Below are 24,879 nucleotides of genomic sequence, written 5' to 3' on the forward strand. Positions count from 1 at the left end.
TAATTTCCAGGTAGTTAATCAAGTCTTAAATAATCAATGATTTATTATGAAATGATTAAGTATTTTACAAAATAAATATAAATATGTTAAAATTAGTAATTAGTTATTTCTAATAACAGTGTGTTTTCGTTTTTTACACTAAGTATAATAAAGTATAGATATTACACAATGATCTTGCGTTGAAATAGTGGAGTACGTGTCAATCCAACGTTATTATCCTTCAATTTTCTCAACATTTTTTACATTTTGCTTTTATGTTTTAACCAATCAAAACGTAACTATTTATTTTTTAAATTTAATGATTGTATCAAGATATTAATATTATGATTAATATAGAGCATAATTTTGAAGGTTTTCAAAAAATGTTTTCTAGTTTGTAGATTTTTACATACCATAAATAATAGAATATAAATTATACGTATAAATTACTATTCTACACGATTTAAAAATAATATAATATTAATGGTTTAATCTAAAATGTTTAAAAAATTAAAGGACTTAAATATTATTATAAAAATAATAAGTTTAGAAAACCAGTATAAAAATTGTATACACACTTATTTAGTAAAGATATCATGTTTATTAGGATTGAGAACAATGCGTAAAATGTAAACTATGTCTACAAATAATTCAACAATAATACACGATAAACTCATTTAACTGTCAGCCATTAGTTTAAATTATATATTTTATTGTGTTCTTTTGTCAACATAAATGTATCTTATACTTTTTATTTTAAATTGTTATTTTAAACCATTGTTTATAATAATATCAAACATTTGAAGCTCCATAGCTATAAATCAGAGAATAATTTATTCATAAGTCATAACTGAGTTAAAAAAATAAAATAAAACATAATAAAAAATACAATTTATTACTAAAAATCAAATGAAAACGTAAACCATACACAATTTATGATGTTTATATAATTTTACCAATCTTAATTATTACATTAGATAAAATATTTTTTTGGTAAATTAATAGTGTAATTTAAATTACATGTCATTGAAGTTTCTATAAAATATAAAAATAATACATTGAAAGTTTATTCAATACTATATAATATTTATGTTTAAATTAACTATGATTAAATATACGCAAATCTGGATTTGAACGGGCCTATTTATTCAACTGTAATTGATTTATTAATTATTAGGATTTAATTATATTTGTTTTATAAAATGTACTTAATAACACAATCATTTTGTGGAAAATACTAAAATAATAAAATTATGCTTCATATTTTGAATATAAAAATGAAATTTTATTTTGGATTATCGTTCAATACATTTTATATAATACAATAAATACCTTTTTATGTAAGAAGAGAGATAGGGTTGTTATAGTTAAATAATTGTTCATGTTACATTAAAGTTTTTTTTAAGTGGTTATTTTCTCAAATGTTCTCAATTATGATTTTACTTTTTTTCAAATTGAATATCAGGTTCAACTCTTTCGTTTCATAATTCTAGCCAATTCTTGTGTCAGCACTTTTTAAGTCCAAATTTTTGTTTTTAGCAATCCGAAGAAGACTGAGACGGCCCACTGGCAACAAATTGCAGCAGGAAACTACTGCAGTTTCAGATTCATCAGCGGCGGCCACCTCCACAGTTGTTGATATGGAAACATCGGCTTCAGTGAACAAGTTTAAGATACGCAACCGTACTGCCACTAGGAAGTCGGGTACAGACGCTTCGACGGAAAAACACGTGACTACAGCGAAAGACAACCAGGACGATGGTGGATATAAGGTACGTAAATTCTTAATACGTTTAAGAAACGGGAAGTGTACAGCTCAAAACCGTATTACACTTCACCAAATGATTTTTATACTGAATTTTATTTAGCACAATATAATTTAACCTATAGTCCTTCAGTGTTTATTGAGCAGGCAAATGAACGTCACTATCGTCGTATATAAAATTATATTCAATGGTTTTCCGCTAAGAAAACCTTACCTTTATATCTCCAAACCATATAAGATTAAAAATAAATAAAATCTTTTGTGTGTAAATGCGAACATATAAAACTTATGACAGGTCAGGATATATTATTTTTATTAATAAGATTGACGAAAAAAAAAACAAAGTGTATAATATATTGATATATAACATATCTTCCGAAGGGCATGTGTGATTATGATTTTAAATTGAAAAATACTTATTCAATCAGTGAGTGACTATAATATTGTTACGCAATGAGATATTATTTCGACAGTGATAATAATATAATGACATGTTCTAATTAAATGACAGAGTAGTTTTGATGAAACCAAATGTATTTAGTTTTCGAGAGTTTAATTTCGAAACATCCGTCGTTAAAATATAATGTACAAATTCATGGCTATACGGTTATAAAACGCATTCAATACAAATTAAAATTCTGTATAGAGTAGTAATTTCGATATTATAAACTGTGAGGTTAAAAACTATTTTTGACGTTCACGATTTATTTCCATCTGACGAAAAACGAACTATGAAACAAAAATGTAGAAACACTTATTAAACAATTAGTACTTATTTATATTTTTTGTGATATAAAATAGTCGTCAACAACAGTTAGTAAATGTAATATTACAAGTAAATATTAAATTAGTGTTCAATAGGCACTCTTAGGTCGTTATTATTAATGGAGATTTTGATCATGACTTATTTCTTCGATAATGTAGTATATTTATATTATAAATGTATTTATTTTTGATTTAATACATTTAAGGTGTACCAGCAGCTGTACTCGCATAATGTATTGAACCAGTCATAAATTTGAACAAAATGGGTTTAATTTTGTGGTTTTGTATAAGTATTGAAGTATTATGTAGTTGTAGTATGTACCTTTATATTTTATTACGTACATGCGTGTACATTTTTTTTCCATATAGCTTATTCATTTTTACGTTATTATGACAATAGAATAATTTGATCTAATCTCAAGTGGTCCATAATTTTCTCAACATAAGAGTTACGTATCTATGAACTTTTAAGTTTCATTGTAAATTACAAAACACCCGTAGGTATTCATTAATAAGAGACATTTGTATGTTCATTTAGCACATACTCATAATAATTAATATAATTTGCATGTGTAGTACAATATGGCTGTATGTATAAAAAAAAAGAAATAAAATATGCGCCTGATGGTAAATGACTTAACACATAGATACCCTAGTTGCAAGACATTCTTTTTGTTTATGCGTTAAGTAAAATTATTAATTCTAACGACTTGACGCGTAGATACCGAAGTGTAAACAGTGTAAATGCCAAGGATATTTTTAAAGTGTCGTTGAAATAAAAAAAAAAAAAACTACGTAGGTACGATAATTAATATGTTGACACACCTGCTCTTTGTTCACGTATTATTTTATTGTTAGCTTTCTCTATTATTAGGGCGTCAAGGATTAGGGTGATAATTAGAAAATTCCTATTATAGAAGTCTCGTGTTTCAGATTGTTTGCTACTATACAAATTGGTCACAATATAGACCGAAAACCGGAAAGTACTTACCCGAAGATATCGATCCGGAATTATGTACTCACGTTATATTTGCCTTCGGATGGTTGAAAAAAGGACGTTTATCGTCATTTGAATCGAACGATGAAAGCAAAGACGGAAAGGTTGGATTATACGATAGAATAAAAAATCTTAAAAAAGCCAATCCAAAGTTAAAAACCCTATTAGCTTTAGGTGAGTAATATTTAATGATATTCCTTGTGCCTACTCATTAATCAAGATAAAGTATACATTATTATATTTTTAATTTTGTAAAATTTAAATTATGCAATTTTTTTATGATGATAAATAATGACGCATAGTCGTAAAATGTCATCTATAAATAACTATAATTTAATTTTAAGACGATATTATCATCATTTTTGATTTAATTTTATATAGAAATTGTTTTATTTTCAGTTAATGTTTATCTTAGTAGTTTATCTATATTTATAATTGGTCAAAATATTATTTATTATTTTAATTTAATACTAAGTATTATAGGTATATCTATGTTATTAATTTTTCATTATTCAAAATTTTATTTCGTTTATAAATGTATTTAAATATACAATAAAACAATAAAAATATAAAAGTATATTATAATAAAATGACTCATCGCGTCGATCTAAATTATCTGTGTTTATAAATAATTATTATTCTCTGATATTTTCTTTTGTCGTTTATATAATATAATAGTAAGAAATAGTTCACAGTACAAAAAGAGTTTTCTTTATTAGTTGTTATGACTATTATTATTATTATTATTATATTTTGACACGTGACTTGGTATAATGAGTTAAATTCCAGATTCAACCATTATTCATCAGTTTATAAAAAAATCAATTTCATAATTATCTTTGATAAAATTACAATATGATATTTCATTTAATTGTATCGTAACGTATAGTTCTTAAGATACCTACAATGTAATACAATAATACATTTTTTAGGTGGTTGGTCATTTGGTACACAGAAGTTTAAGGATATGTCAGCTACTCGATATGCAAGGCAGACATTTATTTACAGTGCTATACCTTTCCTCCGTGCTCGTAGCTTTGACGGTTTAGATCTGGATTGGGAATACCCAAAAGGACAGGATGACAAAAAAAACTTTGTACATTTATTGAAAGGTATGTACCTTGTAAAATAATATAATAAATCACTTTTATTTTTAATAAGTATTTAGGAAATATTTGATTGACGTCGGGGTTATTTTTTTTAGAACTTAGAGAAGCATTCGAAGCCGAAGCACAAGAAGTGAAGAAACCTCGTTTGTTATTAACTGCTGCAGTCCCCGTTGGTCCTGATAACATCAAAGGTGGTTATGACGTACCGGCTGTTTCTTCGTAAGTATATATATATATTTTTTAAATATATTTAATTCCATATTCATTTGTTCTGAAACGTATTCATATTATTTGACTAGATACTTGGATTTCATAAACGTAATGGCTTACGATTTTCACGGAAAATGGGAAAGAGAAACTGGACATAATGCACCGTTATACTCCCCATCGTCTGATTCCGAATGGCGTAAACAGTTGAGCGTTGATAATGCTGCGAGTATATGGACTAAAATGGGTGCACCTAAGGATAAACTTATCATAGGTATGCCGACATATGGTAGAACATTCACTTTATCCAACACAGCAAACTATAAAGTGAATTCGCCGGCATCAGGTGGAGGTAAAGCTGGAGAGTATACAAAAGAAGCAGGATTTTTAGCTTATTACGAGGTAATTATATTTATTATGAATTAAGTTTATTTAATATAACAATTACTATTTACTTGATACATTATAATTAGCTAATTAATTTAATTTGAGATTAATTATTGAGCTTAAATTATATTTATATTATTTTATATTAAATTAAATCCTTATATTTTACTATAGTATAATTAAATTTAAATTATTATTTATTTTTATTTTTTAAAAAAATATCTTCATTTATAAAACAATTTTTTTTAGTAACATGTGTATTAATTAAAAAAATTAAATATGTGAAAACGCCTTTTAAAATTGTCCAGTAACTAATTAATATTTTTATTTTTGTATCTATTTTAGATTTGTGAAATACTTAAAAATGGTGCAACTTATATTTGGGACGAAGAAATGAAAGTACCTTATGCAATTTCTGGAGATCAATGGATTGGATTTGATGACGAGCGATCTATTAGAAATAAGATGAAGTGGATTAAAGACAATGGTTACGGAGGAGCTATGGTATGGACTGTAGATATGGATGATTTCACCGGTACTTTCTGTGGCGGAGATGTGAAATATCCATTAATTGGTGCTATGAGGTTTGTATTTAAATCAATTATGTAACATTCATTAACTAATATAAGACGTTTATTATAATAGAGAAGAGCTTAGAGGAGTAAAAAGAGGTAAAGAAGACGTTGATTGGTCAAAGGTAGCTAACACTATTGTAGCCGAAACCATTACTAAGCCGTCACCAATCAAAATAAGTGTCAGTGAAGTATTATCTAAAGTTAAACCGTCCAAAATTCAAGCATCTACTGCTATACAGACCGATGTAGTTGACATGAATGGTAAAGATTTACACATTTTAAATAATGCCATCGGTGGTTATAAAATATTTTGTTGTTTATGTTAGTGCGAGCACCTCAGGTTATATGTTATATGACTAGTTGGTCTATTAAGAGACCCGGCGCTGGTAAATTTACTCCAGAAAACATCGATTCTTCTTTATGTACTCACGTAATTTATGCATTCGGATCATTGAAAGACTTCAAACTAACATATGTTGACGAGAAAGATACTGAACAATACAAGGAAATGATGGCTCTTCGTGAAAAAAATGCTAATCTTAAAGTAAACATAATAGCTAATAAATATTAGAATAACTGATCTTATTTTAATCTTTTATCTTTATAGACCATTAATATTTTTTTTAAATTAAAGGTGCTCTTAGCTATTGGCGGTTGGGCATTTGGATCAACACCCTTTAAAGAACTTACCGGTAATGTTTTCCGTATGAACCAGTTTGTGTATGAAGCTATTGAGTTCCTCAGAGAACACAAATTTAATGGTTTGGATGTTGACTGGGAATATCCTAGAGGATTAGATGATAAAGCAGCATATGTCAATTTATTGAAAGAACTACGATTAGCCTTCGAAGGAGAATCTAAGAGCTCTGGTCTTCCAAGGTTATTATTGACGGCAGCCGTACCAGCCAGTTTTGAAGCAATTGCTGCAGGGTAAGTAATGCAAAGTTGATCCAATAAACCGCAATTAATGTTTTTATTTTATTTAGGTATGATGTTGTTGAAATATCAAAGTATTTAGATTTTATAAACGTGATGACATACGACTTCCACGGACAGTGGGAACGTCAAGTTGGACACAATAGCCCTCTTTATCCTTTAGAAAGTGCCACGAGCTACCAAAAGAAGCTTACTGTCGTAAGTAAAACTAAACAATGGTTAAAGAAATTTTTAATTAAAATACTTAATAATATTAAAATTTAATTTTATAGGATTATAGTGCCAGAGAATGGGTGAAGCAAGGTGCCCCTAAAGAAAAGCTTATGATCGGAATGCCGACTTATGGAAGGTCATTTACATTGGTTGATCCAGCCAAGTTTGATATTGGAGCTCCTGCATCTGGTGGTGGTACAGCTGGAAAATACACTTCTGAAGCGGGTTTTATGGCATACTATGAAGTGCGTACAACTTATAAATTACTATAAGTTTGATATAAACCTTTGAAAATGTTTTTAGGTGTGTGACTTCTTACACGTAGAAAATACTACACTTGTCTGGGACAATGAGCAACAAGTGCCATTTGCTTATAGAAAAGATCAGTGGGTTGGTTTCGATGACGAAAGAAGTCTTAAAACCAAGGTATCAATAAGTGATAACGTGCCTAATTATTTTATGTTGTCTAAAACAACTCCAAAGGTGAACTAATCACATTATATTTGTTCGTAGATGAGTTGGTTAAAGGAAGAAGGATTTGGTGGAGTTATGATATGGTCTGTAGATATGGACGATTATCGTGGTGTATGTGGTACTGGTAAATATCCATTAATTAATGCCATGAAACAAGAACTTGCGGGATATACTGTTAAATTGGAATACGATGGACCATATGAAGCTACAGGAAGAAACGCTGTTTATACAACCAAAGACCGTAATTATATTTCAAAGCATTATATAAATATATAATATTTGTAAAAATTATTATTGTTATTTTATTATATTATTATTATAGTGGACTCATAGCAACAAGAAATATTTTTATCTCAATATTAATCAAATTTAAATACATATTTTTAACTTAAAGTTTTGCTAAAACATCTTATTAATAATATTAATTATTTATTTTACTAATTATTAAAAACTTGAACACTATAATAATAATATATAAATATATCATGTGTAATATAGTATAAATATCGATATTAAGTTTTACGCCAAAAATTAAGAAAATAATTTTTAAGTAGAAATTATTCTGCTTTAAAATTTAAATAATCAAATGCTATATTTCTTATATATTTTATATGAAAACGATTGAATAATATAATATATTAAACAATAGCGATAGCATATTATTTAAAGAAAACATTATACAATAATAAATATAATCTAATTTGCATAATTTTTTTTTTGGAAGAACCACGCGAGCTAATTTAAAAATATTTAAATGTATACAAATGTAATCTACAGTGTGAGTGGCTCTATAATTTTTTATAAATTTATTTAGCGACATCTGTGACATGTGAAGAAGAAGATGGTCATATATCATATCATCCAGATAAAGCTGACTGTACAATGTATTACATGTGTGAAGGCGAAAGAAAACATCATATGCCATGCCCATCGAACTTAGTGTTTAACCCAAAAGAAAATGTTTGTGATTGGCCAGAAAATGTTGAGGGTTGTATGCAACATACCCCAGCCCCGCCGACGTCTAGACGATAAGTGTGTCATCAAGTCCCAAATCATTATACTTATTATTATATATATATATATATATTTTTTTTCTTGTAAATAATAATACAGAATAATTGTTATATTATTTTATTTATACCTACTTGACCCCAAATTTATTTTTTTTATATATTTTTCATTGCCAGTATTATTTTGGCTACGTTAGAATTGATAAACATTTCAATTTTAGTTAGTTTTTGTCTGTTCTTTTCTACAGATAATATTTCTATGATTTATTAATTAGTTGTGAAATAATGTAAATTTAATAACTTATTATGAATAAATATATTATTAAAGCGTGTTAATTAATCAATAGTTATTTTTTTCATTATCTTATAAAACGTCGAATTTAGAGGATCAAAATTAATATTAATTTTTTTTAAGGACAACTTAAATGACTTAAAGCAAATATTATATCCTTTGTTGTGTGACAGATAATGTATTTTATTGGCAAAAGTTTAGTAAGTAAATAATTATGTTTTGTTATTTTTTAAAAATATTTATTAAAATAAGAATTTGTCTAATCTCATCAATTATTTCTAAATATTATTATTTTTTTTTTTTTTTAATTTTTAACGTTTTTGATGTGAAGACAAAAAACAAATATACTTATAGATTATAATATAATACTTATTAAACATTTATGAATAAATAAATAATATCAATATATACAATTTAACAACAAAAATAGCTGGTATAACTTTTGAATAATTTATTCTAAAAATAACAAAGAGTTGGTTAAAATACTAAGTACCTCACAAAAAAATGTACTATCACATAACTAATATTTACATTGTTTCATCAATTGTAAATTTATTGTTGGTAGTAAAAATTAAAAAATCAGCCTATCTTGTTTTATTGAAATTTTTGTGATCAATGCTATGTATTTAAAGAAAAGCTCACCAGTTGTAGTTTTTGTGCAATTATTTGATACTAAAGTTCAGTTACTGATTTTAGGTGTGGAAGAGCTAATTTTTAAATTTTTTAAATCCGTCGAATAGTGCTTGTTAATCCTAACTTTATTCGGTTAATGTCCTGTTATGTTATGAGTAATCTAAAAACAATATATTATAAATAACTATTTGTTTATTGTACAATATATCATACTTGTGATGTCGGTATGCCTAAATACTAAGTTTAGTAGTCTTTGTAATATTTTTATGTCTTGCCATTGTTTTTTTAGCTTCAGCTTTAGTAATACTATGAGTTACATGGTTATGCTCAATGCTCAGTAGTATGAAATACATTTTTCTTAAACTAATATAATCGACGTTTATGTTTTTTCGAATCATACTATAACTATACCTACGCTCTTTCAAATAATTTTATTTCTGTTTAATCTTTATTTTCTATAAAATAATCCTAAAATGATTTTCCATTTTTTGATGCATTATATACTAGAATGACATGAGGAATTTTTGCTATGGTTGCAGACGTTACAGCTGACATTTTGATATGTACACTAATTTTTGTTTTCTATTTATGATGTTCTAATCTAATCAAATCTGATATTACTAACAATTTAATAATGTTAACCAGAACTGTGAGCTACATCAATGATTGTAGCGATATGTTATTAGTTACAATATTACTTACAATATTTGTTATTACTCATAATATTTTTGTTTTTTTTTTTTTACATTTTTATCGTGGCATTTTTACGGCGAAATTATGGCGGGATACAATAAATTAACCGAACTTGAATCGAACAACTATCCTGAATCTTGTGTTGTGCTAAAGAGACTTTTATGTGATAGGTGGAATGTGAACCGTCCAAAAATTACTTTTATTACTTCATCGATTTATTATGTTATTAAAAATTTAAAAAGTGCCTAAAAAATATTTGATAATTTTACATTTTACATATTATTTATCTGATATGCCGGACGAAGAAAATATACTTATGCGAATTCTAGAACTAATTGATAATAACACAATAAATACTCAGACTGCTGTGGGGATACAACTGACGATATCTTTCAGTACGTATAATGTAAACGAAATTGAATATAACTGAGTTATTTAAAACTATATTTATTATTTAATTAACAAAGCGTATAATATTATCGTAAATAGCAAATTATTCTTTTCATTACGTTTTATCGGGCGATTACTGGTCCGAATAAATTAACGATGTAAGAATTATGAAAATTAATTGAAACGACAAATTCCTTAGAAAAAAAAAAAATTGAAAACTTATCAAAACCATTTATAATTGATAAACGATTTGAAAATACTACGAAGAGTTATTGAAATTGACCGCATTGTCTTTATTTTAATAAACGGTTTTGCGGATGTTTCAAGTACGAAGTACGGAGCTCGTAAATATAGAACGTACGTACAGTATGCGTGTAAGGTCAAAATCATTATCAAGCAAATGTGACTTTAAATTATCATGTACAAAATCTAAGGTGCCATTGCTAAAAATAATGACGATATCACATCAAGAATTATGTTCAGCGTTATTGTTAGAACGTATTTTCAATAAATGTAATCAAATTCCAGAAAAAAATGTAAGCGTGAAGTTAGCAGTAAAAAATGTTTGGTGGGATTGTTCAAAAGAGATCAATTAAACATTTTTTTGGGTATGTTTTGAAAGTTTTTTACTAACATTATAACGCATACTTCACACGGAATGGTAATTAATATAGAATGACAAATGCCGATGAGGCCCTCGTGTCTGTGTGGGTCATACAGTCATCATATGGTGCCCTTCATTGTAAACGGAAGTATTAAAATATTATAAAAGGTAGGCAAGTGCGTACCGCTCTGCTGTGCATTTGGTGTCAAGTGGATCACTTAATTGATGTGTATTAAATTTGAATTCAAAGACGTATGTTTGATTGTATGCAGACGAAAAACGATTTCGAGCGGAAACGGTCTATTAGCTTATATCACCAAATGGCAAGTATATTCAGGGTATTACGTTTATTTTATGTTAATTATTAAAGTCGTTCATTTTAGTTTTAGGCGTAATTTAGCACAGTGGGTGGTTGATATAATTATTTCCAAAAATATTATATCAATTTATGTAATTCAATATTTATTAGCGTTTAAAATTGTAAATTATTATATTTGTGACAGTCAAAAAATATTCATAGTATAAATAGATAATATATTTAAGAACACGTAGACCGCCACGGGGGTTTTCACCATGTTGCTATTAACTTCGCCACTTGTTTATTATTTTGAAGATTTTAATAAGAAATAATAATTTATAGAAGTGATTTAATTTGTTTAATTTTAAATTTAATTTTCAGATGATTAAACTTTGACTCTTCTTTATAATTATGATTATTACTATTATTTAATCAAATCATAATCAGACTCATATATATTCATTTAAATACTTAGAATGATTCTGTGTGTGTTATAACTTATGACTATTACTATTATTAATATGAATATGACACAACATTTTTATATTAACAATAAGTAGTGAATGTATGATATTAAGAACTATAATACTACTAGTTTGTAAAAAATACATAGTTTTGATTGAAAAATACAAAAAAAACTAATTTTAAACTTTTTAACTTCATTCATAAAAAATTATTATACGTAGGATGGTTTATTATAAGTGTTAATTAATTTTATATATTTTTTTTTTTTTTTTTTGGACGAAATTTACATGCGCCTACGCAAACACTACCATCGCAAGGTGTATCACAAAACACGCTAATTCACATAGAAAATCGCTGGTAATTCGTTCTCTAATATTACTGTATTAGTGTAGCAAATTTATTTTCAAAGATGATTACCAGATGATTCACAATTCACAGATGACATGATTTTTAGGTAAATGAGTTCTCCCTTACCCGGTGGTTTTGGTGCAGTAGAACATCTTCTATCTTCTTTTAATACATTTTTTTAATGCAGACATTTTCTCCTATATTTTTTAACAATATATTATTTATGAAATTATTTTTTTTTTATTTAATGTCTAATTCCTTTTTCTAAAGACAAAAATCTAAATATTTCTATTAATATAACGAAGTAATAAATTATAGATGTATATTATTGATCATTGTCTATTTGAAATAATAATAATAATTACTGCTGAAAAGTTGATACTCCTTTCAGATGTTTTGTAGAAGAAACGTCTATTTACCAAACGAAGCACTGAGTTTATTGATAAATCCTCCATAAATGTACAATAGGCAATATATTGTACATAGATGCGTTGTGTATTTGGTTTTAAGTTAAAAACTTATAAGCTAAATTATTTTATAGTTTTCATAAATATTTGTCACAAAAATGTATTACCTGGGTGATTCACATCACTTATTACTTCAAAATATATTTATATTTTTAAAAATATTTTTTTAAATAATTTCCAGTCAAAATAAAACAACATTTAAAAAATATATATATATATATTTATCGTTATGATTTTTTTAAGTTTTTTACTTTTTTGAATGACAACGAACATTTTTAATTTCATATTCTAAAGCAGAATATTTTTCGAAGTATTTGGATAAATAAAAATTGAAATTTTGAACTCCTAATGGAACATTCGTATTATGAGGAGTTTTATATATAATAGTTAAACTCAATATTTTTCACTTAGTTGAAAGATACGCTAAGAAAAATAATTTTAATACAGGCATTTAATAGTTTTAACTTAAATCGATATATTGTAAAAATTAGTAATTACGCTATAATTATATGATAATATATTGTAAGATAGTTTACTGTGTTTTCATAGTAAAAATACTAGGCTAAAACTACTAGGTAAAATTAAAAATGGGTCAATTATATTCCATAGCTTCATGGGAAATTTAGAGAATATTTGCTATAACATAATTATTATGTCCTAGAATGAAATATAAATAAAATAACGAATCCAAAAACCATAGAAAAAAATACATAGACCAAACATATAGGTGTGAAAAATCATCCATATCCATGTCAACAAAAAGAATTTTGTACTAAACATCGTATTTTCAGATTATGTATATGATATATACCTAAGAATGTATGCTTCATTTAAACGAATATGTATACAATTCGAGTAGCCGACCTGTTAATATCATAATGCTTTTATCTGACAATAGATTAAAAAAAAAAAAAAAAATCAGACAGGTAATATAATAACAGAACATTAAGCGTTGTATAATATTGATAGAATCATTTCACGCGACTGACCAGAATCGTCTCGGAATCTAAATTAAAAACAAAAACCAAATTACACGTATAATTGTTTTCGTTGCTGTTCCAACCGTATTATTACGTCTGTCTACCTAGGAAATCAGTAGTACACCCAACTACCCAAGGGATAAAACGAATTACGTGGTCGAATTTAAAAACAATCCCGCAGCCACTATTAAGCTTCTAAGTATGAATTATTATACAACTCTAATAAAGTATTGCTGGGACCAAATACACAACCTTGTACAACGAGATGCGCGTTAAATACGCCAAATCGAAACGTCTGTTTGAAAACAATCAGCCGAGAAATAAAGAAAACACCGGTTTCTTTTGTTTTGATTCCGTCCCGGTAGTATATTTTATTGTTCTCCGTTCAGACATAACGGCTGTGGATTTTTAAAGTAGCAGTAGCATATTATGTACATCAACAAAACAGTTTACCTATTTATAGCAAAAATATCATTGTATTATATTGTTTTTTCTTTTAAATAAGAAAAAAATTATATTTCATATTCATATAAAAAAAAAAAAAAAAAAAAAAACAAGCCATTACATCTGTTTAACTTTAGTGTTAATACGCCAAGCACGCATTAAACAAATACTCTCAAACTTAAAAAGATTAGTATTTATAACTCTATGCCCAGCTAAATAATAAATATGCTATTATCACTATAGTACCACTATTTAAAAAGCAAATTTCACACTGGCTCATGTATAAATATGGCCCTGTTATGCGTGAGATCCACGAATTTACTTTAATCTAAGTAGGTATATCCCATTATTTTTTTTAATCTTATTTTTGTCTCTAATTATTGTAAATTATATTGACTTCCGCTCATAAATTGTAAACATTTGTGTATGAAGTATTAACATGTTAACACATAGATAACCTTGGGCCTTCACACGAATTATCTCAGTGTAGCCCAGTAATCCGTAAAACGATTTTTTATGAAAATAAAATAATACCTAATACCAAGGATGTCCAATGATTCTATATACTATAGGCAAGTATTACTTAATATTATTATTAAATTATTACACGTTTAAGAGTATTACATCAGTAATATTACATACACGTGGATATATCTATATCTACGTCTATAAAATATGTCTTTGGGGGCTATACGAATAAACGGTAAATGATTATATTGTTATACTATTTAATATACATAAGATGTAATGTTGTATTACACGAGAGTCATACGTAAAACCATTTTGCGATTTAATAGCAGTGTATATAGTATTTATTGTTATTTATTCGATTCTCTAACTACAGCTAAAACCACTATAGAACCGTCTCTCAGATCAAATACATTGTAGATTTATTATTTCCTATAGCACGTTTCTAATACGTCTGTAATATAATTATTATGTACCTTTAACATTACATATCAGTTGGCTAGTTGGGTAGGTACCCGCGATATTTTACTTGAAGATATCAATATACCTAATATAATATTATTAATGTACGACTCGAGTGGGTTGCGTTTGATATTAATCCAAATGTAATGAGATCGCTTTGATATTGTAAAAGCGTGATGCAAGTTAATTATTGCGCATTTTATACATCTTACAATTAATGGTCGATAGTGACTTTAATCACTTTCGACAGTCGAAGAAATACCTACGTAGTCTAGTGAATCGTAATATTCATGGTACAACAGCGGTATGATAAGATCGTTAAGCTATATCAGCTCGTGTATTTATCAAGCTCTTTGTGTGAGTTTGGAGTCTTTAGGAATTTTTAAACAAAACAGTGTTAGGAGCATTCGCAGAAATTACTCTGTGAATTATGTCAATGCGTAACTAATGTAATAGGTACCAATAGACTATAGTGATGTGATAACTATATGATAATATGTGCACATAGTTATATAGAATATGTACGTATTAAAGAAGTCTGTCTACACATCACTGATCGCGATCGTCATGAACGTTGTTGTGGACAGCAGTTAGAAATATTTAATAAGCCTTTCGTTACAGTTAAATCGCATCGATGATAAACACTTGTCGATATAATTATTGTCGACACAACTACGTACACGCGTAGTTGAACATTAATTTTACAATACTCACATTCCGCGTAGATACCTCTCCTGTACGTTTACGCGCACACGCGATAATATTGTACACAAATAGCTGGTATTGATAACTACCAATTCAATAGAATTTATTATCATACACACCCACAAACATAATGTACATTCGTATTTATAACGTACACGGTTGACGGTATACAGTCGCATAACATTTGTAATTAAAATTTACATTAATTGCGTCAGAGACTTCACGTTACACACACAATATTATCATTGATATCGGAGATATTTATACGCGTTCATATCACGCACCATACGGTCAGACGATGCTTTACATCGAATGTTCGATTTTTTTTTTTTTTTTTTGTATCATTTTTATGCGCAGACAACTACTACAAACCGAGTATAGGTAATTTATATAAAATATTGTTTACAGATGCGTAAATCGCTCGTTCACGTAAATGTGTTTTTTTTTTTTTTTTTTTAATCGAAGTACCTTGTACTGTAATATTATACATAGCACACAAAACACATTATTTTATTAACATCATAATATTATATACAATTCGATCGCCGTAAAGACTTCGCCGTAACCGTACATAATACTATTATTGCTCTAAACTATAGCCGGTGCTCCGTGTACATTTATAATAATATAATACGTAGCACGGACGGGCGAGTGGTGTAATTATATCGCATGCAGATCATTATTGAGAACAATATAATATTTTAACCGACACCGTCGATTCGATATACGGCAGGTTGTGCAGCTCTGCTTTACGACAGCCAGTTACTTGACATTTTTGCATGACATATCGATTTTCCGATTACAGCCCGACTTTGATGTGGCGGGACACCGGGGATAAAAATTATGATTACGAGACTCAAAAAAATCCGAATGCGGTCGGACGACTATAAATCTACGAGCAAACACTCTGCGGGGGCGCGCGTATAAAATAATATGCAGCTCGATTGCAAAATCTCGAGGATGCAAGCGCAATAGTAAAAAAAAAAAAAAAAAAAAAAATAATAAAATCGATTAACGAATCTAGATTTAGGTATTATTATGATAACTTTCGAAATCTCAGTGGGTGCACCAGCGGCACCCTGTGAACACCGTTATTGTGATGGATGATGGTTTTTATTTATATTTTGAGACGTAATCGTTTCCAGTTTAACGTTGTATAACATAATCGCCGGACGTATTATAATAATATTATTATAATACGCATTCTGTTCGCTGGAAATATATAGGTTTTGAAACCCATAAAATACGTGGTCACCTATTTACGCCTAATGTTTAGGTGTAACGAGCCTACGAAATTTACAGTACTGCGAAAACGCTGGAGGTCTCACGCTAAATTGAACGAGATCAGTATAAAATGTATAATTATCGTACGTATAGACATATTAAAGCGTCCATACCATGTACTTAGCTGCGAATTATTCAAAGTGTATTTTCTCGAGTTATTATTCTGTTCTGTATATTTATTATTATCCTTAGATTAATATGTAGATTTTAAATATCACAGTAAACTTATTGTAACAATATTCTTGTTCGCGAAATCCCGTGTAATTATAACTTCTGGGGTTAACGGAATTGTTATAATTAGTAAATTATTTTCTTTTTTTTTTTTTTTTTAATAAAGTATCTTCACCAACAAACAGCCATTGTAACATTTTATTGACTTCATAATTATGGCCCAAACCATTTAATTTTACATGTCTTGTATTCCCATAAGTTTTATAATGTACGCGTTTTTGTTGAATTATTTAAAAAAAAAATACACCATCAATTCTCGCGCTACATCAAATTAAACTTTCGGTGTTTTGATCATTGTTTCAGTGGATTGAATTTTTTATGAATTCATATTTAATATTTTATACTAATCGACTAGGACAATGGACACTGATTTAATCGAACATTCTCGTGTAAAATGTTGTCATCTTTTAACCTAGGTCGTAATGTATGAGTTTGATGGACATATTTTTTTCTAATCTTATTTCCAATAGGTACCTATATTATTTATATATGTACACGCGTTTATGGATTTAAATGGTTCAATGAATGTGTAATTTAATTTCTTACAGTTTTACAGTTTGTGTAGTCACAGATTTTGTTGTATATGATGCCTATTGCATAAATTTAATATTATGATGTATATACGTGTATATGCATGCAAATTAATCAGATCGAAAGGATAATATTGATGATAGTAGACTATTTTATTTATAAGATTATATTAATTAATATCGAAGAGATTGAATTTAACTTTTAACAATTTATACATTAATTTTATTGTAACATAATATTATAATTGTACGTAATTCAATTGTTGTAAATAATAAATAATATAATTACAACATATTACATTAATCATAATTATTTGAAAACTAAATACGAATACATTATATGAATAATTCTTACAGAATAGATTTGAAAAAACTAAAATATTTTTTACGAGTTTTGTAATCGTACAAATTACAAATTAAATTTAAATAATTATAATGCTGATATTTTGTAAAAATCAAAGTAAAATAGCATAAAACTTTTTCCATGGTTAAAAAAATAAAAACAATAAATCAAAATGTTAAAAATTCAGTATCTAATTATTGTTTATTTATTTATAGTACCTGAAATATTTAGAGTGTCACAATAAAATTACTATTTTTTTTATTTATGGACTATGGTCAATGTCAATATATCATAGTAAAATTTAAATGCAACTTCACCGTTGTTGGATGGAATTATTAATATCTTTTACTAAACTTTTTAAGTCATACAATTCTACATGGAGTATGTTTGTTAATTTTTGTATTTAATATTATTAATGAATCTCATATTATTTGTTGTATTAATTAAAATATAATTTACTTCAGATTTTTTTTGTTTGGACTATATCTTTGAATAGTTTAATCACGCTTGATCAACACTAGTAAATAGTATTATATCCACATTTCATATAATTTTTATGAATACACGGCTATAAACTATGTTGAAATTCGCAGATCGCTTAGAATTCGATTGGCTTTTGGATTCAAAAAAAAAATGTCGAATTTCAAGAACACGTTGGACGTGATTCGTTTTCAGATGCGACCACATACCGCGTAAGGTCCTCAAAAATGTTTGTAGGTATAATTTAGTATTTATACACGTACCCATATTATTATACCCAATACCTATGCGTATAATAATACTCAGACGACGACTACATATTTTGAATTGACGAGACTATGTTTTTATATGTATACACACACAAACTGTTCCTCGCACGCCGTTGCCTCACGATAAGAATTAAAGAGGGAGCAAACTCGAAGAGGAATCCAATTTTTTTTTTTTATATCAAATTTTTTTTTGGAGTCTAGAATTTGTTTTTCATTTATTTTTGTTTTGTTTTGTTTTTTTTTTTTAAAAAATTTTCGTGTTTTGCCGATACGTCAGGTGCTGGCGGCCCACTTTTTTTCCCGCGGGTACTCCAAGGCGGCGGCACACAACAACAACAATCATTACGAAACTGGTTTGCCCGGGTTACGGCGGCGGCGGCGGCGGCGGCGGCGGCATTCAAGAGCATAATGCAGGCCGGTCGGGGCACATCACATGCGCTCGTCAGCAGCCGCACACGCACTATCATACTCACGCGCGGCGATCGTCCGTCCCGTTCCGTCTCGTAACGTTTCGAGCACGCTCCTCGAACTCGGCGGATTTACAATAAAATTTATAATATTAATTAGTTATCGAACGCCTATATATATATACACTGCATAAGAAGTTAAAAAGTCGTAAACGGTTATGTAGTGTTTCGTGGTATTAACCGTGTACCTCCGCATAAAATATGTTTTAAACGCACTCGCAAGTATCGTCAGGGCACATCAATTATATGACATTTTCTGTCGACAAACGTTAAGTGCGATTCACGGGGCTATACTTTGTGATACGGGATTGTCAGTAATCTGTGCAACTACAATCGGTGCGTAATCGTCGCCAATTTTTTCGTTCTGCGAACCGTTTTTAATTTATAATATTATATATTTACTGTGCGTAAATATATAATATTACATTGGCACCGTTTGCTCGTTTTTGTTTATGTGCGCGCGAATAATACGTATTTGTGTGTGTGTGTCCTTTGCAGCGGTCGCATAAATGGTCAGGAAACCGAAAGACGCGAACATGGTAAGCGCATATTATTTTGTTTTATTTCATACATAAATCCGATAGGTTGTACACCACTGCATGTGCATGTGCAAGTATTTTATATGTTGATTAAATTAATATCGTCATTTTATTATGTTTCCAATGGTTATAAACACAAAGCGTGTTATTTAACTGAAAAAGAGTTAAGTAGCGGATTGATATTTATCGCCCACATTAAACAAACATATTTTATACTCTATAGCAGACATGGTAAAAGACACGAATCGTGCAATGTAAACATTTCAAAATTTGCTGAACATTTTTAGGTAAAATTTATTTTTGAATATCTATATCACATATTTAAAATAAAAAATACGTATTTTTAAAAATTAAATATTTATTTAGTTTTTTATTTACTGAATGAATAATTATAAATGGGCATAACAATTTAATCTATATAATATGTAATACATATTATATTGCCAGTGTTTATTTGTTATTAAATATCAACTTAAACTCGCTTATATTTATATTAACTGTTTTTTTATGCTGTATCTTGTACATAAATATTATTTTATAATTCTCCAACAATCTCAACATAATATCATAATTACCGAGTTGTAACTGAGCCAAATAATATTGTAATACTTTTTACACGTTTTATTTATTTGACATCTGTAAAACGATAATTAATCGATTTATTTTATGCATGTTACATTCCGGAAATACTTTATTTAACCTGAGAAAATATTTATTAAACAGGTATACCTAATCACTGGCGTACTCAGGAATTTTTCGAAAAGAGGGAAGATCTAAATTTTTTTAACATGTAAAAAGTACAAAAAAAAAATTATGTCATTAAAAAAAAAAAAACAACAATTGTGATTCATAAACTCTTAAATTGGTAAAAGAAATAAGTATAAGTACAATTAAAATTAAACCACAAGTAAGAATGTATTATAAGAATTTTAAATAAATTCTGTCAATCTGTCAAATCTCTTCAACTTCGTTGAAATTGAATTAATTTTAACATTTTATTACATTACTAGAATAAATATGTGTTATACTGAATATTTATTTCTTATAATGAAATTATAACTAAGTAACTATTTTTTTTACATTTTTATCATCATCATCAATCATATTCACAGCAAGTTTAAGTTGATGTTATAGAACATCGATTTTACTCAAATCTCCAATGTTGTTTTGATGATTTAGATTGTTTGGAATATAAATTATGGACTAAAACGTTTATATAACTATGAAAAATCTATAGATAGTCACTGAAAAAAAATTGTTTCATAACATAGAATATTATTAGGTATTAGTGTGTATATTATATTAAGTAATTACAAATATTTACTTATTAATTGATTAAAAAATATTAAATTTTATAAAATATTATACACACACACACACACACACACACACACACACACACACACACACACACATAGATACAGATTTACATATAAATTGTGTCTACCTAAATTATTTGTTTCATAAATTATAACCACTGGCCAACATTCATAACGAAACCGCTATTTTATGTGAAAATGCAAGAATGTGTATTTAATTGCTTTAGCCCAGTTTTTATTAAATATCCGTAGCGAATATGATGGGTACCAGATTTCCAGGATAAAATATGTCAGCACATTATATTATATACTATATTTTATATTATTTAACGTTTAAAAAGGTTGATATAATATGTAAATAAACGAGTATAATATGATTTATCACTTAAAATTTTTCCCCACGATTAAAAGCAGAATATTATATTACGTGTTTATAATGTAATTGATTATTAATATTATTATTATTATTATTATTACCTAGTCAGTGATCGGTGAACATAAAAAATAAAAATATTATGGTATGAGTAAATTGTTTATTTTATGTTACTATGTTAGAAATTCATTAGCGTATTTTTTTATACATCCATAGTATGCAATTATTTACATATTAAACAAGAGAAAAAAATCTCGTATAAATAAAATGATAAATAATCTATTTGAGAGTTTCCAAATATGTATGACGCTTAACTATTATAAGTATGATACTGCAATGTTATCGAATATTGAGACAGTGAAATATTAATACCCTCTTATTTGGGGTGTGGAAAAACCGTTTTGCAAATAAGCTCAAGGTTAAAGCCACTAATGGTCACAGCCACATCCGTAATTACTACTTATACTTGATTTCGTGGCGAAAAAAATACATATAAAATAAGAGGTAGAAGATATGCACACAATGGAAGTAGTTAGGCTATATTTAATCTTAATCCATACCAGCTAGATAATCTCAAGTGTGTTACGTACTTACTTCACATGTAGCCGTAATAAAGGTATGAACAAATATGTACCTATTATAATTTATTATTGTTATTTTTTATTACGTCTTTTACTAAGCAGTCATATTAGTACTAATATATTTTTATTTTTTTTTTAACAGTTAGCTTACAACAATAATAATATACAACGTGTATGCTTATGAAAATAGTATGGGTACTAAGAATTTCTAAGTAGGAATCATTATTTATTTTTTACTTTTTGTAACACGTGTATAATAGACGCGACTCGTTTGCTTTAGTAAAAACGATTAATTTTATATTGACCGAACGTTATTATACATATACATATATATATATGTGTGTGTGTGTGTATTACGACTGTATGTGGTAGGCCGTAATAATAATATAGAAATATTATGATACATCAAATGAATTAGATTATTGAATAACTTTCGGGTCCTGTTCATAAATTATTTACCTACCGATTTTACGCAATTATATTTTCTAATCGACGAAGAATCAAGACAGGTTACGATAGAGTAAAATTTAAACTTTCACGATTAAACATGCAATGTTAAATAATTAAAAATGAAACATAATTCCGCATTGCTGGAATTTTACTTAGAAGTGCATTCTTCATGAAAGAGATATTAAAAAAAAAAAAAAAAAATTGTGACAAGTTATACATAGAAAAGGCACTAAAAATAAAAACCGACTTGTAGTTAAATTATTATTATTGAATTTTATATAATATTTTGATGTGTATTATAAATTATTAAATATTCCCACGTATTTGTAAACAGAGTATTGTAATAAAGAAGGTTAAGTCAATTTTGTGTACTTAAAAAATAATTTCATGGTTCATGCATACTACCGGAAGTTATTTTTATTGTGCATTGGAGTCGAAACACTTTGAATGTTTATTTGTTTAACAGTTCATTATCTCACTAATTAACATTTAATTGTAAAAATTACTCTCGACACTTAAACAGAATGTCAATACAGTACTTTACGTTCAGGATTTTAGTATCATGTTACGCCAAGTGAATTTTATATATGATATTATATTAATACTTGCTTTGTTTTGTCAAATGAATGTTCTATTGCGATTTAATACAACTAAATAGCTTTATGTACATAATGAAAAAATGTATTTACTTCTGTACAAAAACTGAACTGAACACATTTTATCTATTTAGTTTATTTATAACTGTATTAATGAGTTTCAAAATTTTGAACATTTTTCATTTACGGTTTGACGTTTATACATATTATACAGTCTACTTACACTACTTATAAATAACTTTCTTCAAAAAAAGAAAATTTCTTTCAATCAAGCATCCCAACATAAATATATAACAATTATAGAAGAAACATAACTTAAAAATTGTAATTCATAATAAAGAATAGTGAATCATTGTTCGTGGGTTATTCATGATTAACCTGGAAATTCAACTGAATAAAATTCAATACATTGCATTTTCACAATTCCAATACCATGAAATTAATGTTTTCTTTTTGTGTCGGCAAAATTTAAAATTATATGTTTCGGATGTCTGTGCCCATATATTCGATGATATGATATACTGATAAAGCTGTAAAGATAAAATATAATACACATTCAAGTATATTACCAGCTAATTGTAATTTAAAGAAAACTTTTGATATACAATAAATAATGAATTTTCGAGAAATGTTTTCATGCACTGAAAATCATATTAAATATTTTGTGAACGTGGTTTATCACTTTATTTTCACTTGAGCAAGTACACATTTTGTAGATTCTAATAATTAATAAACATCATAATTATCAGCTTAATTTTTATATTTTTCTCTTTTCTTTAAATTAACCTTAATAATTTGTACATAACCATAGTCAAATAATTAAAATAAGAAAATGACGTGTTGATAAAGTTTATAACGACTGTATTTATTAATTTATGAAGTTCACTTAGAGTTGGTTAAGGAAACCATTCTTTAAAAGCATTTTCTATTACTTAGACATTAATGTAATCGGTGGATTCACTTTAATAATAATTATTGACCTTAGACTCTTTCTCACTCGAACAAGTTCATTAATTATTTACATTTTTAGAGCTTTATTATATATTCTCAGTGTTTCAGATCAATTGTTATAATTTATAAATTATAATAATATTATTATATTATAGGTACTTCCTAATCAACGAAATTGCAAAATTGTTTTTTCATTAGTTATACAGAAAAATCTTATCCTTAGAAGTACTTTAGATTATAATATTATACCCTTGTAGAACCTCATTAAACTTTCCACACGAACTCTACACGGAATTTCTTATTGTTGCGCGATTTCTTATTTTCCCGTTACCATTCGTTTACCGGTAAAATAACATATTTTTACCAAATACATCCGTATTAATTATCCGCAGATTACGGTTCTTCTCACCTAATCCATCATAGTGGATTTATTACGGCGTATTTGTATGTTATGTACCTAATCGTGTTCATCACCGGATAATCACAATATTCAGAAACACATCATAATAAATGATATTTAAAAAGAATACGCGTCTAAAACGTATATTTATTTTTGCGGAAATTATACACCAGAAAGATAGACCTGCGTAATTTACCCCGGGGACTCGACGCGTAATCAAATACTCGTACATTAAAATATTATGTACGATTCCCTGGTCAATAATAGTTTCCGCTCATTCGTGTCGGTCGAAACTCGTATTGGCAGTAGCAGTAGCGGCGCACAAAAATCAATTCGGTCGGATAGTGCGTATAAATGTGCTTGTCGGTACAGGTGCAATAGGTGCATAATATATTACTGC

The 24,879-nt window shown here is 27.6% G+C and overlaps 2 protein-coding genes across 2 annotated transcripts in view; both read left to right on the top strand.

The window, feature by feature from the left end:
- The window catches only part of LOC112596304 (probable chitinase 10), a 31,732-nt gene extending 23,167 nt beyond the window's left edge, over positions 1-8,565 (top strand). The window contains exons 3-16 of the mRNA XM_025341909.1: positions 1,519-1,751; positions 3,443-3,680; positions 4,439-4,618; positions 4,711-4,834; positions 4,915-5,224; positions 5,555-5,793; positions 5,855-6,045; positions 6,111-6,328; positions 6,419-6,714; positions 6,771-6,918; positions 6,993-7,178; positions 7,237-7,359; positions 7,447-7,648; positions 8,222-8,565. Coding sequence (XP_025197694.1) covers positions 1,519-1,751; positions 3,443-3,680; positions 4,439-4,618; positions 4,711-4,834; positions 4,915-5,224; positions 5,555-5,793; positions 5,855-6,045; positions 6,111-6,328; positions 6,419-6,714; positions 6,771-6,918; positions 6,993-7,178; positions 7,237-7,359; positions 7,447-7,648; positions 8,222-8,439 — 2,906 coding nt within the window. The 3' untranslated portion in view covers positions 8,440-8,565. The remainder of the gene's footprint in view (positions 1-1,518; positions 1,752-3,442; positions 3,681-4,438; positions 4,619-4,710; positions 4,835-4,914; positions 5,225-5,554; positions 5,794-5,854; positions 6,046-6,110; positions 6,329-6,418; positions 6,715-6,770; positions 6,919-6,992; positions 7,179-7,236; positions 7,360-7,446; positions 7,649-8,221) is intronic.
- A 10,666-nt stretch (positions 8,566-19,231) lies between these two features.
- LOC112596392 overlaps positions 19,232-24,879 on the top strand; it is a 65,244-nt gene continuing 59,596 nt past the window's right edge. Inside the window, exon 1 of the mRNA XM_025342047.1 lies at positions 19,232-19,809. Within this exon, the coding sequence (XP_025197832.1) occupies positions 19,780-19,809 (30 nt within the window). The 5' untranslated portion in view covers positions 19,232-19,779. The remainder of the gene's footprint in view (positions 19,810-24,879) is intronic.

The sequence above is a fragment of the Melanaphis sacchari genome, unplaced genomic scaffold (assembly GCF_002803265.2).
Source record: "Melanaphis sacchari strain LSU unplaced genomic scaffold, SCAv2.0 Contig31_pilon_pilon, whole genome shotgun sequence".
NCBI classification, from domain to species: domain Eukaryota; kingdom Metazoa; phylum Arthropoda; class Insecta; order Hemiptera; family Aphididae; genus Melanaphis; species Melanaphis sacchari.